Below are 16,975 nucleotides of genomic sequence, written 5' to 3'. Positions count from 1 at the left end.
ACAGCCTTTCCCTACCCACGAAACAGCCCAGGGCAAGGCCCCATTAAATGGACCAGTGACCTGGACCACAGCCACGGAGGTCAGGGAACAGAGAACCACCCATCAGAAGTGCTAAAATGAAGGACCATGGGTGTGAGGAACCAAAGCCCGGGACATCAGCTAAAATTTAAAATTGCGCCCGGGACAAGCAACACAAGCAGCTCCTGGGCAAGCTCACCAGACGTTAGGCAGCCTATGGGGGGAGGGGGGTTCAACTGGCAAATTTCGTGAAGATCACAGTGGGCAAGGGACACAAACCTTAACCAGGCAACCACTCCAAAGGCTTTCCAGAGATGGACAACAGAATCAGAGAGGAGAAGGGCTCAGAGAGGTTCAGGAACCTGGTTGTGCTCACAATGTCTCCAGAGCCAGGAGGGAACTGAGGTGCACTTAAGTCCACCCTCCACTCTCTCCACTTGACTTCCGGTCATTCCATTCCAGGTCACCCTCTTCAAAAGGAGCCACTGGCTGCCACACAGAACTAGCCAGGCTGACTGCGATTAGAAAACAGAGACAGCCCAGCTACGTGAGGGTCACAGGGAATCCCACCCACTGCCGGGGTCCGCAGTAAATGAACACCAGAGGCGTTCCCTCATCCTCCCTCCTCTCCCCTCTCCTCTGACCGTCCTCCCTGTGGCAGAGGCACTAATGAGCAGGAGCAAGGGAGGATGAAGGGCTGTGTAAACCCAGCAGTGGGCACACGAGCCCCACTAGACACGCAGGCAGCCAGGTGCGGATGGGGCTCCAGCATCAGGAATGCTGCCTGCTGGAAGGGTAGAGCCCACAAGAAAGTTCTGAGGTCAAAGGACAAAGCTACAGTCAGGACTTGCCCTGGCTGCCAACACTGACCCCATAGCACTGGGGATGCTTGGAGTGGGTGGGGGCAGAGGCTCTCACCCTGGGACCACACAGGCTCTAGGTCACGACCCTTGGCAGCTCAGGACCCAGGGAGAAGCCTTTTTGTGGTGCCCTCAGAGGAAGGGGAGTGAAACAGCTGGGGGACAAGTTGGGCTGGAGACCAAAGACCAGCCACAGGTCCTGACACCCAGCAATAGCTAACAAGTATCACCCAGGTGCCAGCTCTGTGCTGGGTACCAGCTAGGCCAGCAAACCAGACGTGCTCCCTTGCCTTCAAGGAGTTTATGGTCCAGTTGGCGGACATGCAATAGACAAGCAAGTAAATAGATACTAAGTTAAACCACATAAAACTGCCATTTTTTAAAATTAATTAATTTATTTATTTATGGCTGTGTTGGGTCTTGGTTTCTGCACGAGGGCTTTCTCTAGTTGTGGCAAGGGGGGCCACTCTTCATCACGGTGCACAGGCTTCTCACTATCACAGCCTCCCTTGTTGCAGAGCACAGGCTCCAGACGTGCAGGCTCAGTAATTGTGGCTCACGGGCCCAGTTGCTCCGCGGCATGTGGGATCTTCCCAGACCAGGGCTCGAACCCGTGTCCCCTGCACTGGCAGGCAGACTCTCAACCACTGTGCCACCAGGGAAGCCCAAAACTGCCATTTTGTAGGTCAAAATTGGTCAAGTGTTAATAATTTCATATGGTTCAACCTAATTAGAAGTTGTCTTGAATACCACGAAGAAAACCAACAGAAAGAAGCAATTAAGAATAACAAGAGGGGCTTCCCTGGTGGCGTAGTGGTTAAGAATCCACCTGCCAAGGCAGGGGACGTGGGTTTGAGCCTTGGTCCGGGAAGATCCCACGTGCCACGGAGCAACTAAGCCCGTGCGCCACAACTACTGAGCCTGAGTTCTAGAGCCCGCAAGCCACAACTACTGAAGCCCGTGCGCCCTAGAGCCGGTGCTCCACAACAAAGAGAAGCCACCGCAATGAGAAGCCCACACACCGCAACTAAGAGTAGCCCCCGCTCGCCACAACTAGAGAAAGTCCACGCACAGCAGCGAAGACCCAACGCAGCCAAAAATAAATACAGAAAAGAAAAGAAAAAAAAAGAATGAGAGGCTCAACCCACCTAGACAGGGAGGCTGGGAGCACAGCTGCAGATGGGAGGGAACAGGCAGCCAGGGTGTAGAGAGTGGAAGGCAGATACCAGGACCAGCTCTGTGAGGGAGTGAAGCTCAAAGCTACCAAGAAGGGGGATGCAGAGAAGAAGCTGCAGCCCATTCCCCAAGACCCCCAAACGTCAGCAGTCAACTGAGCGCAGGAGTGGAGGACCCCACACCTCTGAGGCCACAGCACTGAGGGCCACCAGAAGCCCCCCCAGCTAGGTCTGTGTGACAGAGTCTTTTCCCATGAGGGCAGAAGACAGCTGTGAGTGAAACCACAACAAATATCATGCACACTGCTGGACTGATTGCTCTAGTTGCTCTGAATCTTCACGCCTCCCTGTCTCCTCCCACTTTGCCATGTAACCCACAGGGCCCTGCCCCCTCTCAGACTGGGGTGGGCTGGTGTGACCTGCTTTGGCCAATGGATGTTAGTGAACATGAAGCAGAGACCTGAAAAAGAACTACAGTGCTTTTGATCTGCCATAGCCATGAGACGTGAATGCCCAGGCCAGCTTGCTGGTCCCAGGAGGAGGATCAGCAAGCAGATGAGAGATGAGTCACCCCAGTCACCCTCACCAGGCCACCCTAGACCAGCCAACCCCTGCACATATCATTAACCCAGCCAAGGTCAGCAGAGCCGCCAGGCTGACCACCCTGGACAGCCGAGCCATCAGCACGGAGAGCTGTCTGTCACTGAGGCTTTGTGGTTGGTTGTTACACAGTGTTACTGTGGCAACACAGTAGGTACTCAGTATGTGTCAATTAGATAAATAAGTTTCTATTTCATTTCTAAAAATTTAATGGTTTAATAAATTATCGATTGTGCAAACTACAGTACCTTCTATACAAGTTTTCTACAAAAACGTATCTTGCGCTGTGAATCGACCGCTCCATCAACCGTACAGGCAATGTCTACAAGAAAACAAAAAGTGAATCACCAACTCAGGCAAAGAAAGAGGAAGGGGTCAGGAAGCCTTGAAGAATGCCTGTTGCTCCCCCTGCCTACGGTCTATGCTGAACACAAGAATTGAGAAGCCTCAGGAGAGGGAGGTGGACACCAGAGAACCGTGTGTCCCACGTTAGGCTCCCTGGGCCCTGGACCCTCCCCATACCATACCCTGAAGCTCAGTGGTCAATGCAGCAAGGCCGAGTGGAGGGCCTGTCAGCAGCAGCCTCCTTCACAGGAGGGGTGAGGCTCCACTGGACTGTGGGTTTGGGGAAGTGCTAGAAAAACTGCCAAGTGCCCCCCGGGAAAGTGGTGGCAAGCACAAAGCGTGGTGATTATCATGGACCTAAATAGGATGCATTTGCTTAAGCGGAGGCAGAGCTCCGAGAGGGCTGGGCTGTGGCTTTATGGAACCCCACCAGCATGCCTGCCAACTTCACCGCCTCCTCACAGGGCTGGCTGGGGATCACTGCAGCCCTTCAAAACTGGAAAGGACTGTGCCCAGGAAGAGAGAGGACGACACTGACGTGGCCCCTCTCTGCCAGCAGGCACACACCCTCTGCAGAAGGCCTTTCCCTTTGTCCAGTGTCCCATTGGGAAGCGGAGGTGCTCTTACTCTTGACACCAAGTGGGCAAACACTGCTCTCACTCAGCCTGGCCCACAGCACCCAATGGGACCTGGACCAGCAAATCAGAGGCTGATTTAAAGCCATAACCCAGGAATTTCCTGACTCTCCTATCTGTCTATCTGTCCATCTGCCTTCTTTTCTATTTTTCAGTCCTCTCCTTACTTATGACTCTCTGCTGCCCATCTTTTGCTAGTTCCCCATTTATCCCTCTCTCCTCCTCCTCCTCTTTCCTAGTCTGTCCATCTCTCTTTCTCTGCCTCCTTCCTGATAGATTTCCTTAAACAGAGGAACACACATACAGCCCATTATATTCAGATATACTAGATACAATTTACATTTGCAATCGAGTGCCCACTCAGGAAAAGTAGAGTGCATGCCAACCTCAGACCATACTGACATGTATCTTTTAGACAGATTTTTGGGGAGATAGAAATTCACATGGTTCTGCTCATATCTTTTTCTATTATTAGAAAAGACACAGATTTGTAGAAGAATGATAGCTATGGTTGCAAGTGCCCAGCCTTGCATCAAACCACTGAATGGCTGTGTCAGAGAAACTGGCCGATGGATCTCCTGTCTCCTTCAAGGAGAGCCTCCAAAGCCAGTCTCTTAGGTGGTACTTGCCATTCTGAACCACGGGTGCCAATCGGATCTCTCAGTCAGCCTTTCTTCTAAGAGACTCTGCCCCTATTCACACCCTGCTGATGGAAGGGGCCTAAGTGGCCATGTTTGTGACCTGCCCCAATACCTGACTGGACCAGGACTGGACACCTGACCCAAGCTGAGCCAATCAGATTCTTTCTCTCAAGAACCTGAACTGAGAATATGAACAAGCCTTGTGAAGGTTAGATCAGCAGTTCTCATGCAAACAAATAAGGGATGTGTTAAAATCACCAGGAGAGCTTGATAAAACCCAGATTGCTGGGCCTCACCTCAGAATTTCTGATTCAGCAGGTCCAGGATGGGGCCAGAAAATGTGCATTTCTAACACGTTTCCAGGTGCTGCCACTGCTCCTAGCCCAGGGACCACACTTTGAGAAGAGCTGAGTTAAAGGGAGTTGAGCCCAGGAGCGGTCGGGTCATGACGACTCGGGCTTACATGGCATCATAGCAAGTTCTTGGCTAGCTGAGGTTGGTGGGTGGGGGCACTGGAGGCTGGTCCTCAGAGAGCTGTAGGAACAGAGACCTTGGCCCCAGAGACAGAGGAGGCTGAGCAGCTCTGAAGGCCCAGCGGGGCTTCCTTGTGAGGTTTCCCTTCCTGGCAACCACATGCCACTCATTTGAAGAAAACTGTGTTTAAGAAGGTTGAAACCATGGGCTTCCCTGGTGGCGCAGTGGTTGAGAGTCCGCCTGCCGATGCAGGGGACATGGGTTCGTGCCCCGGTCTGGGAAGATCCCACAGGCCGCAGAGCGGCTAGGCCCGTGAGCCATAGCCGCTGAGCCTGCGCATCCGGAGCCCGTGCTCCGCAACAGAAGGGGCCACGACAGTGAGAGGCCCGTGTACCACACACCAAAAAAGAAGGTTGAAACCAAGCATCTGAAATGTACCTGAGGACGAGTGTGCTGGTCCAGCATGGTGAGCTGCACATATGTCTGCAGCGTGAGGCCCCATCGACAGGCATCCTGGTACATCAGACCCTAAAGAAGGGAGAATGCAGTGCTCTATCTGTAGGACTCCTAGCCCGGTCACAGAGTGGACAGAGACAGACACTGGAGCAGTTACAGGACAGCCTGGGAACAGCTATAACAGAAGCCTATATAAAGTCCCAGGGAGCATTCATTCAGGCATTTAATCACGTTCACTGAGCCCCTGCAGCCTGCTCTCTATCCAGCAGCCAGTGAGCCTGTTATACTACAGGAGCCAGTTATCATCACTCCCCTGTTCAGAACTCTCCCTGGCTTCCCACTGCATTCACAATGAAATCCAAAGCCCTTACCAAGGCCCACAGGGCCCTAGACAATCACTTCCACCTTCTCGTCTCCAACCATTCTTCCTTTGGCTCTGTGAGCTTCCAACCCCATGAGCTTCCTTAGTGTTACCCAAACACCCAAGTGTGATTTCAACTCAGGGCCTTTGCATCTGCTGTGCCTTCTGTCTGAACACTCTCCCCCAGATACCCGCACTGCTCCCTCCCAAGCTTTGTTTAGGTTTCTGCTCAAATGTCTCTTTGTCAGAGATGCCTTCCCAACCATCCTCTCTAAAACAGAATCCACCCCCTCAATCACTTTCTACTGCGTGTAGATACAAAATACTTCCTGCTCCATGTTCCACTTGCTAATAATCCTATTCTGGGGCTTCCCTGGTGGCACAGTGGTTGAGAGTCCGCCTGCCAATGCAGGCAGGGGACACGGGTTTGTGCCCCGGTCTGGGAAGATCCCACATGTCGCGGAGCGGCTGGGCCCGTGAGCCATGGCCGCTGAGCCTGCGCGTCCGGAGCCTGTGCTCCCCAACGGGAGAGACCGCAGCAGTGAGAGGCCCGCGTACCGAAAAAAAAAAAAAATCCTATTCTGCTCTTTTCCACATTTTTGCTTCTTTTTCTCTTGGTGCTAACTAATGAAACTCCGGTGCTCTGCATTGAAAACTGCAAACTCCTAACTGCGGGTGAAAGAATCTCAGAAAAGTTAGGAGAAACACTCCCTCTTGCCTGACAGCTACAGAAAAAAAGACCCTTTCTGCATCAGAAAACAGATTCAGATAAGGTGACTAACTGAGACTTTTCACAAAACTATCAACCTTGCTCCTCTGTCTAGAGTGGAAACTTGTGTAAAAATACCTAATTCTATTGTTTTTTTTAATTATAAAACTGTCATTGGCAATGCTCTTTGTGCCACAGATACTCAGACGTCTGAGACTGGGACTGGGTCCTGTGAATGTCACCTCTAATCCCTAACGTCTGCAACTCTAGCTGTCTTACACAACGATCCAGCCCTGGCTCCTCCCGGTTTCCTAGAAGACAGGAATGTTTCTGAGCTTCCTTGTATGCCCACGACTGGCATTCCATCTTCTGCCCCTTGCTGAGAGGTGAAACTCTTTTCCCGTCTCTGGGATTCTTTATTCAAAAGCTCTGAGAGGTTTTGCCTTATTTAAATAATATCCTTTTACCTGCTTTAGATGCCTTCTTGGCTCCTGTCACCACCCACCATATCACACACTTTTTAATTGCCTTCTGCCTCCCCACACTGGGATATTAGGGCCAGCAGAGCAGAAGCTTCGAGGTGCTCACCGCCCCAGCGTCCAGAATAGTGTCTGGCACATGGCAGGCATGCAATGAATACTGGCTGAATCAATCAGTGAACAAGCACCTACTAAGTGCTCAGCACTGTGCTATGTTCTAGCAAAAAACGGTGAGCCAAATTAGACACAGTCCCTGCCCTTAGCGCAACTCAGAGTCTAAAGAACCACACAGGAGATGCCAGTTGTGTTGCTAGAAATGACAGGACAGCACAGGCTCCCCCTAGTCCAAGGTTCAAACCTAGATCTGTCATTTACCAGCTGTGTGACCTTGGGCAACCTATTTCAGCCATGGTTTCCTTACCTGAAAAACAAAACTAATTGTTCCTCCATCATGGGACAGGAGCCCAGAACCAACATCCCTTTCTTGAGCTCACTCTTACAGGACCCAGACTCCACCCACCTCTTTCAAGCAGCCAGAGTTGAGCCTTCAGAATGGGGAAGGAGGTGGGAGGGGCACAGGCACATTACAGCCCCTACTTGCTAGGTCCACCCTTGGGAAAGCAGACTGGTAGCTTCAGGGTGAGCCTGAGGCAGCCCCTGGGCATCGGCAAGTGCAAACCCCAATCAGAGGTTTACCAAGGAAGCTAGTTACTTAGGGACAGGTCCTGGGGGGCTAGGCCTGAGGAGACCTGGGTTTCTTCTAGGAGAGGGTGGGCTAAGAATGAGCAGCAGGAGAAGGACCCCCCGGTAGCTGGGGCCGACCACTTTGGATAGTTTGGGATAGCTGACAGGAGGTCCCTGGGCTCCTTACATGCCCAGCCAGGCCTCAAAGAACCTTAACCTCAGACCATCGACATGCCGCCATTTTCCCTTTGTCCCTTCCCTCTCCCCCACCACCCAGCGAAGAGCAAGGACACGTCTGGACAGGGTGCAGGCTCAGGCACCAGCAGCGCTGCTCCTGCACACTTAAGGGGCAGCTGGCGGTTCATGCATAGAACAACATACTCACCAGAGGATTATGGCCTCGGACATTTCTCCACTTGGGCACAGGCTCCGTTAACACCTGTCAGGAAAGAAAACATCAGAGAGCTGCTGCTCCTCAGTTCTGAGCTCTATGAAGGCTCGTGTTAGGGGTGGGATCGGGGAGACAGTCAAGATTTGGGCGCCGACGGTGGGCAACACTCCCTGCGAGGCCACAACTCCATGCAGACGGGGCTCCAGGCACAGCTTCGAGAAATGACTTGAGAACCACTCTGTCCACCCCTGTATACGAGCATATGCACACGCCACTTCTCCTGCTGCCACGGGAGCTCCCGGGGTCAAGTGGGTTCTCCCAATCCCCCCTCCATGTGTTCCACCCTGCCCCTTACTGCCCACCACATCAGGAAGGCAGGGAGGTGAGAGAAGCCAAGAGGGAGGCTGCTTCTTGCACTTCAGGCTACAGCTTGCACCCAGCTTCCGGCCTGGGGGCTCTCCAGCGACCTTGGCAGCGTGCTCTGCCTCCCTTTCCTCCCTCTGATCTCTGTGTTGGGCACACTGACGGCAGAGTCCTGTTTCTTCAGTAGCCGCCCTAAGCTGTGCAGGTGTGTGCTGGAAAGGATTTAAATGGCGCCCTTGGGACTTCCCTGGTGGTCCAGTGGGTAAGACTCTGCGCTCGCAATGCAGGGGGTCCGGGATCGATCCCTGGTCGGGGAACTAGATCCCGCATGCATGCCGCAACTAAGAAGTCCACCTGACGCAACTAAGACCCAGCATAGCCAAAATAAATAAATAAGTAAATGGTGCTCTTGGGGCCAAGATTTTGAGAATATCCGGATCCCTCTGGGGACCTTCAAGTCCATGTGAGTAGGTGCCACAGGTCACAAGAGAACAAAGGAAAGCAATGCATGGGACCCTTGAAGAGTAATCTCCCCCCACCTTTTACCCCTCTGTGCCTTTGCTCATGCTGTTGTTCTGCCCAGTATGCCCACCTCACCTCATTTCACCTCAACTTTCATTAGATGGAAAACTCCTATACATCCTTCAGAATCCAATTCAAATATCCCTTCCTCTGTGAATCATTCCCTGCTCCTCCCAACCTCCCTCTCCTTCTTCTGGGTCTTCAGCACTCTGGTCCTGTCCCCTGAGTAGCATATGCTGTACCACTCAGGCCCACTAGAGGCTGGGACACAGGCAGCCTTGACCTGTGCCCCATCTGTGGCACTGTCACTCAACAAATACTGAGCACCCACTGTGCCAGATGCCACGCTAGGTACCAAGGATTCAGCAAGAGAAAAACCACCCCAGCCCTGCTTTCATGCTTTCAACTTTCAACTTACTGGGGAAGCACACATTAATCAGGTCATCACAGAAAGCAACACACATTTTCAAACCCCGAGAAGTAGGACAAAATAAGGATTCAGGGCTTCCCTGGTGGCCCAGTGTTGGGAGTCTGACTGCCAATGCAGGGGACACGGGTTCGAGCCCTGGTCTGGGAAGATCTCACATGCCACGGAGCAACTGGGCCTGTGAGCCACGATTACTGAGCCGGCGCGTCTGGAGCCTGTGCTCGGCAACAGGAGAGGCCGCGATAGCGAGAGGCCCGCACACCGTGATGAAGAGCGGCCCCCACTTGCCACAAATGGAGAAAGCCCTCACGCAGAAACAAAGACCCAACACAGCAAGAAAGAAAGGAAGGAAGGAAAGAAAGAAAGAAAAGAAAGAAGCAGCTAGGTGGAAGGTAATTTGTTAACTTATTAACTTTCCAGTCAGGGTGATGACTGTGACTTGTGATTTGGGGTGTTGACTACTTGTGATTATGTTATGACGGTATAAAGCTCAGAAGTTGTGGTCTGTAGGAGGAGAGAAATGAGATGGTTTTTAGACATGTGGCCATAAGGGCATCCTTAGGCAGATGTCCAGTAGGCAGTTTCCCACATGCCGCGGAGCGGCTGGGCCCGTGAGCCATGGCCGCTGAGCCTGCGCATCCGGAGCCTGTGCTCCACAACGGGAGAGGCCACAACAGTGAGAGGCCCATGTACCACAAAAAAAAACAAGAAACAATAAACAAGACGAAACAAAAAGGATACAGAGGAGCCAGAAGAACCTACACCATGGAGGGTAACCTAGCTGGGGAGGTCAGAGAGCACAGCTGAGATCTGAAGGCTGGGTGGTTTTCCTAAAGCCAAAAAAAGCTCTGCATACTATAGAGCCAAACAAGGGCATGGCCCCTGGAGCAGACAGCCTGGGCTGGGACATGGCACCACATGCACTAGCCATGCGACCCTGGCCAAGCCATGTCACCTCACTGAGCCTCAGTTTCCTCCTCTGCAACTGAAGTAATAACAGGACCTGTCTCATAGCGACTACTCCTGTAAGAATGAAACCAATTAGATAATATAACGACGCCTCAACACAGTGCCTGGCACATAGAGTATTACCCTCATTAGCTGTTCACTCTCCTTGCTGATGGTATTGTTATTGTACATTGGCTCCAAGGTGTTCAGTGAGAATACATGTGCTTCTGAAGTGTCAGCGAGAGTTACACAGCTCAGGACAGGTGTGTCGGGAGTCCCCCAGACGCCCGCCTCCCCGGGTCTGAGGATTAGGAGGACTCACAGGATACAGCATATAGTCACACTAATAGCTAAGATTTATTACAGTGAGAGGTTACAAAGCAGAATCAGCCAAGGAGAAGGGTGTGTCGAGCAAAATCTGGGGGAAAACCAGGCACAAGCTTCCAAGGGGTCTCTCCCTCCTCTCACACAGGATGCACTCCCCCAGCAGCATTTCTATAGGGCAGGTCCAGTTTGCACCATTTATAAATGCACCAAGCTTTTGCAGGTTCCTTCAAACCTGGTGTGGAAGCCGTACCTCGATGCCAGTTGTGTTGGAGAAGAACTCCAGGCACGTCGTCTTCCCGCTTGCAATATTGCCCTCGACACATATCTAGCAAAAGACAAATGCATGTTAGGATCAGAAATCGAGTGCCTGGGGGAATACCAGGAAGAATTTCTAGGGAAGGGCTCAGGTGAACAGCATAACTGGTTCAGCCCAAGACTCCAGTGTGTACACAAAAATCCCTCTGGAGGAATCCCCTAGGGTCCTGTTGTTAGTAATAGCAACCACCCGATCCTTCCCCTCAGTGGCAGGCTCCAGGCCCACCGCTGCTGGCCACCAGGCCACTGCCCTCTGGGACAGACACTCCCTTAGGTCAACCCCTAGACCCCACACAGCTTGCCGTCGGCCGCGCTAGCTCTGCCCTTCCCTAGCTCAACTCCTCAGACTATTAGATTTTAGGCCTAAATGTCCTGCATCCTTCACCAGAACCTAATGGCTTTAAGGATGGGAAGCATGTGTACGTTACCTAGAACCTAATGCACTGCTCTGTGCAGAAAAACATGCTTGGCCGTGGACTGGAAGGTATGAGGACAGGAGAAAAGGACTAAGATGGGCAATGTACACCAATCCTGCACTTAACCTTGCCAGAACCTGAGAAGTGGGTTCTAACATTTTCACAGAAGAGAAAAATGAGGCTCTAGAAGGGCATAAGGCAAGGAGTAGAGCTTGAACGTTCACTCTGCTCATACTAAGTGTACTGGGGGGAAGGGGTTGTCTTGGCACTGGTGGGAGGAGTCTACCCATAAGAAAGACAAGGAGCCTCCTATAAGTACCCCACTGCAGGGAAAGAAAGCAACTGAAGCTGTGGTTCTCAGTCTTACGTATGTGCTAGAATCACCTGGGAACTTTTAAGAATCCACAAAAGGAAGCCACAATCCAGGCCAATTCTGGCATGATCTCAGGGTGGGACTCAGGCCTCAGTACCTTGGAAAGCTCTCCAGGTGATTTCAACATGGAGGAAGCTGAGTACCACGGACCCAAGGCAGGGTTTCTCAATGAGTGGTCCACAGAGACCCTGCTCCAGAAGCACCAGCGGAGCACCCAGACCCTCTGAATCAGACTCTGGGTTGGGACCCTTGAATCTGCTGCCCAGCAATTCTGACAAAACTCTGCTCAGCCAGGACTGCTGGTGACACGGGCCAAATGGCTTTGGTTCCATCAGACCACGAGAGGAAATGGGCAGTTCCACATATGTGAGAAGACAAACATGCCCTTGACAACATACATTACATGTCCCCTGGGGTACACACAGCCAGAGGGGACCTGTCCTGCTGCACAGTGACCTTTACACCCAGGTTGGAAGCACCCACAGAGAAACGTGGGCCACTTGAGTGACATGCCCCAGGTGCCAGGGTTGGCAGGGGAAAGAGCTGGAATTCACACCTAGGCCTGGCAACTCCCTTCTCATGACCCCAGTGGAGCCTCAGTCACACCCTGCCTAAGACACAGGGGCACAGTGGGCTGTCTCACCTTGCCCCACCTCTACAAAGTCTCGCCAGCAACTGGACTCTCTCTCAGTTGGCTGCGAAGATTTCCTCCTGCCTTGATCCTAACGGCTACCTAGGAGAGCTGGACGGACAATCGCAGTTCCAACAGAGGCCTGGCCCTCCAATCCAGGCTCCCTGTCCGCTTACTCCTTCAGCACAAGAAAACACAGTGAATGTGAAAAAGAGAGACCCTGTCAGGGCACCAGTGGATTTTATTTTTATTGTCGTTCTTTAAAGGAAACAACTTTTCCTAGATATTTAAAAAGAGCTCAATCTAGACATCATTCTGCACAGACTGTTTCTTTCCTGTTCATTGCAAGGAACGCGTTATTGAAATCCCTACTGTTGGATGTTACATTCTGTCCAGTTACTTTTAATTTATTATAAAACTGTGTTGTGACACCCATTTTTTTGATATGACAAGCTGTGCTGTGGTGAACATTCCTGTACATAAATTCTTGTCATTGGCTCTGATTATCCCCTTCAATAGACTTCTAGAAATATAGTCACTGCATCAAAGGATAAGTGAGTTTTTACAGCGGTTGATGCATGATGCCAAATTACCCTCTAAAATGCTGACCCAATTCACACCCCTTTTAGAAGGATGAGAGTGAGCCTATTAACATACTGCGCTAATACTGGGCATATCCCATCCCAAATCTTCGTTAATTTCATTGTTAATAATGTCTATAAAATTAGCCCCTGTAGGTTCTGTACTTTGCAAACATTGTCACATTGATCCTCACAACAATCACAGCTACGAATATTTGCAGATGGGGAAACTGAGGCTCTAAGAGGTTAAGGACTTATCCACCTCCACTAAAGAGCAGAGCTGGGACTGGAACCAGGTCTGAGGTCTGATCCACAGCTTTCATCACTCCATCTCCCAAAGCATTCTTTCTCTGTTAGGGAGGTTGAGCACTTTCTTATGTTTATTAGCCATTAAGAAATTCATTCAGGAAATGTCTGTTCAGACTTTGTTCACCTGAAAACCTTAGTCATTTCTTTTTAACCCGACTTTGGAATTTATTTTGTAATTCTGTGGCAGTGACTCACTTCGCAGCTGCAGCTCAGCCCAGATATTCCCTGTCCTGTCCAATCCCATGGGATGTCCCATGGGCACCTCAATTTATCACCCCTCAACACCCACATATGGCTTCTCTTCCCATTCCTGTCCTCAGGAAAGGCTGCACCATCCACTCAGACACCCTCAAAGCCCTGGATATCTTCTCTCCTCACCCAGCAACTCAGCAATACCTCTGGGCCCCACTTCCTACTCACCTGCAGAACCCGGCCTGTCTCCTTGGCCCCTAGTTAAGGTCTCTAACCCTCCTTGTGGGAGCAGCCTCCCTGCTGGCCTCTCCCCCTCCAGTCCAGCCCAGCCAGGTCCCTCATCCCCTATCCATGGTCCACCACCTCTTCCTGAGATGCAAACCAGATCACAGCTGGTAAAGTCTTTCAGTGGCTTCGGGAGCTGGGACCTGTCTCCGGTCCTGCTTCCCGACCCCCAGGCCCTCCGCAGCCACCTCTCTGGGACTGGCCACAAGCCTCAGTCTCTCATCCCTCTGTGACTTACCCCTGCAGTTCCCTCTGCTCCAAGACTCCTGCCTCGCCCTCTCCTCCTTCTCCCAGGAGGCCTCAAGTCTCCCCCTCAGTCATCATCCTCTAGAAGCCCTGCCCCTACTCCCTCTTGTTCCAGATCCACCATTGTCCTATTCACTGCCATCCCCCACATCCAACCACAGGCTCACTAACACCAGGGGCTGTTGGATTCCCAGGTCCCCAGGTCCACAAAGGAACTCAGAGGATCTTAATGACTAAGAGCAGCCCTGGGCCTGAACACAGGCTCCACATCACTTCCCATGGACCACCTACTGTGTGTCTGGGGGATAACAGACCACACCCAGGAAGCACCTAGGACAGGCCCGGCTCACAACAACGCTAGCTCAATAATTAATAGTACAATACTGCATCAATTCCCATCCAGCTCAACTTACCAACCCCTTCCCCCTGCTATGATGCCTATGCCATACCCCACCCCACCTCTAGTTTCAACAAACTTCCATAAATCTCAAGCATTTTCATTATCAGTCCTCTCCGTGTGACTTCACTCCTTCCCAGGCCCTCTCCATCACCCCAATACCCCAGGGGGCCTCCCCACACCTTCCGCCTTCTGCATATCCCAGCCAAGGTACTCCTGCCCACACCCTCCAAGCAAATCCCTTTCCAGCCATATCTACCAACTTCCAGCTCCCTTAAGGAACTGAGCCTCTGGATCAACGGTGACCGAAATACTGCTCCCCACCGCAGCCAGCCGCAGTTTGACCCTCCTTTGACCTTCAACCTCACACCAGCCACAGTCCCACCCCAGAGCTAGCACCTCCAAGTCACTGCACTGGTGGAACCCTTGTCTGTGGACCCCCATGAATTCTGTTATCCCTCCCCCACCCACCAGTCTCAGCACTGGTATTCTGGGGGCAGCGGTCAGCAGACCTGCCCTCACAGCCAGGCTGCCACCCACTAACCCAGTCAAACTAAACTTCCACTTTTCAAATCCCTTTGTAATCATTCATCAAGCTAATAGTCCAAATCCACCTAAAGGATATGAATACATGTATTCTCCCACCTGTGTAGATTCTCAAGAAAGACATACCAGAAACTAGTAACAGAGGTGGTCTCTGGGGAGGGAGTCTGGGGCCCAGGAGTGGAGACAGACTTCCTTATCCCTGGAGATCCTCTTGTATTCGTTTTTTTTAACTATGTGCACATAGTGAAAAAAACTTCACTCCCCTCCTCAAAACATGTGTGTATTATGCGTGTGTGTTTATTACACATATATAATCCTACACTGGAAAGAGTGCACATAAGAGGGAGACTTACCACTGATTTTTTCTCTTTTTCATTTTCTCTACCTTTATCTAGAAAAGAAAGGAAATCAATTTTTTAACTTAGTTTTAAATAGCTCACTCTTGGGCTTCCCTGGTGGCGCAGTGGTTGAGAATCTGCCTGCCAATGCAGGGAACACAGGTTCGAGCCCTGGTCTGGGAGGATCCCACATGCCGCGGAGCAACTAGGCCCGTGAGCCACAACTACTGAGCCTGCGCGTCTGGAGCTTGCGCTCCGCAACACGAGAGACTTCGACAGTGAGAGGCCCGCGCACCACGATGAAGAGTGGCCCCCACTTGCCACAACTAGAGAAAGCCCTCGCACAGAAACGAAGACCCAACACAGCCACAAATAAATAAATAATTTTTTTAAAAAATTAAAAAATAGCTTACTCTTCTTTGTCCTAATTATCTAAACCACGACAAAAACAGTAATTTTTATGCTTGCTCCCTGGCCTAAAAATGTTTTCCAGTGACACCTGGGACCCTCCCTAGGTGGACGGAGGCAGGCCCACCACTGCTATCTACCTGTGTGACACTGAAACTGCCGCCGGGGTCCTGTTGACACATCAGGGCCCCAACTGTGCTCAGCTTTGGTCACTTAGTATATTCTGCTTTCCATTTTCCACACATTTTATATTTATGATCCTCACTGATGGGTGTCCAGCTTGTTAAAACGCAGAGTGACCTCCACTCGTAGCTCCAGGGTAAGAGTGGTTGGCGGGTGGGCCACTGAAACCCAGGGGTGGGTTTCAGCACAGGACTCAGGCTTCTCCTGTAGGCCCGGGGCAGACATCGCGGCCCACCCACCCCACAGGGGTTCTCAGGTGCCACTGAACACCCCGAGGCCGAAGAACGCCAGAACTTGGCCACAACAGGGGCTCTCACTTCTGAAGGGGAGGGTTTCCACTCCCAGCGGGAAAAAGAGCGCACCGAGCCTAACCCACCCACCGCTCGCCGGCATCTCCCCCAAGGCCCAAAGAATGGGCCCAGGAACCTTGGGGTAGGGGGTTCTTTCCGCTCTTTAGAGGGCTCCCCAGCTCCGAACAAGAGTTGGGCCCGGAGCCCCAAGGCCCCACCCGCTCCCTGCCGGCTGGCGTCTGGGACACCAGCCAGCGACCGCCCCGCCCCTCCCCCCAGGCCGACCGAGGAAATCCCGGCGCCTCGGAGAAGGGGTTTCGGGTTCAGGCAGGTTCCGCGAGCTGAGGGCGCGGAGTGGGGCTGAGGGCCGCCTCCGGGACGCCAGCGAAGGGAACTGAAAGACGCATTACCCCGAGGCCAGGCCCAACGCTGCGCCCTTGGCAACCCCGGACTGGAGGCGGGGCTCCCGGGCCTGTCGCGGCGCAGCGCCCAGGAAGCCCAGCTCCGCAGCGGCCGCAGCAGCATTGCCCCTCGGGCCAATCCACCGTGCCCGACCTTCCTTCCAGCGCACGTCGGCGCAAGCGCGGCCCACAGACTGGGCCCGCCTCCGCGCACCGCCTCCAGCCCCGCGCCCGCCCCGCCCTGCCGGCTCTTAAAGAGACCCCGTCTCATTTCACCCTCTCTCCGAGAAGGTGAGGGGTTCACCCTTTGCAACCTGGAAATCTTCCCACCAACGAGACGCTGGCAGAATGAACGCATGATTTGGCAAAACTCGGGGCATGGGTGGCCAATAACACCAGCGACTGATTGGTTAATTAACTATTGGAGATTAGTTAATTGAGCATCTGTTGTATCCAGGCACCTGGCACGCAAGGTGTCATTTATTCTTCCCAACAACCGTATGGGTGGATATTGTCAATCCCATTCTCCGGGCTTAGCTGATCCTTGGAAACTTAGGTAACTCGTAAAAAGTGATCAGAAGCATTCATTAAGGGGTGGAGCTGGAATTCAAGCTCATCTATCTTGCTCCACAGCCAGCACTCTTTCTGG

General features: G+C 52.3%; 1 protein-coding gene across 2 annotated transcripts in view; it reads right to left on the bottom strand.

The window, feature by feature from the left end:
- Positions 1 to 16,456, bottom strand: part of TK2 (thymidine kinase 2) — a 31,710-nt gene extending 15,254 nt beyond the window's left edge. Inside the window, exons 1-6 of one of the 2 annotated variants that reach the window (XM_007457318.1) lie at positions 16,336 to 16,456; positions 15,060 to 15,091; positions 10,666 to 10,740; positions 7,823 to 7,876; positions 5,187 to 5,276; positions 2,902 to 2,975 (exon numbers count right to left, since the gene is read on the bottom strand). In XM_007457318.1, the coding sequence (XP_007457380.1) occupies positions 2,902 to 2,975; positions 5,187 to 5,276; positions 7,823 to 7,876; positions 10,666 to 10,740; positions 15,060 to 15,091; positions 16,336 to 16,450 (440 nt within the window). In that variant the 5' untranslated portion in view covers positions 16,451 to 16,456. Of the gene's footprint in view, positions 1 to 2,901; positions 2,976 to 5,186; positions 5,277 to 7,822; positions 7,877 to 10,665; positions 10,741 to 15,059; positions 15,098 to 16,335 lie in introns of both variants that reach the window. The other variant, XM_007457317.1, reaches the window with a different exon arrangement.
- Between the last annotated feature and the right edge of the window lie 519 nt (positions 16,457 to 16,975).

This window comes from Lipotes vexillifer, unplaced genomic scaffold (assembly GCF_000442215.2).
Source record: "Lipotes vexillifer unplaced genomic scaffold, Lipotes_vexillifer_v1.1 scaffold504, whole genome shotgun sequence".
Lineage (NCBI taxonomy): Eukaryota > Metazoa > Chordata > Mammalia > Artiodactyla > Lipotidae > Lipotes > Lipotes vexillifer.
The sequence above is the reverse complement of the archived record's forward strand: the minus strand, read 5'-3'. Positions and strand labels throughout refer to the sequence as shown.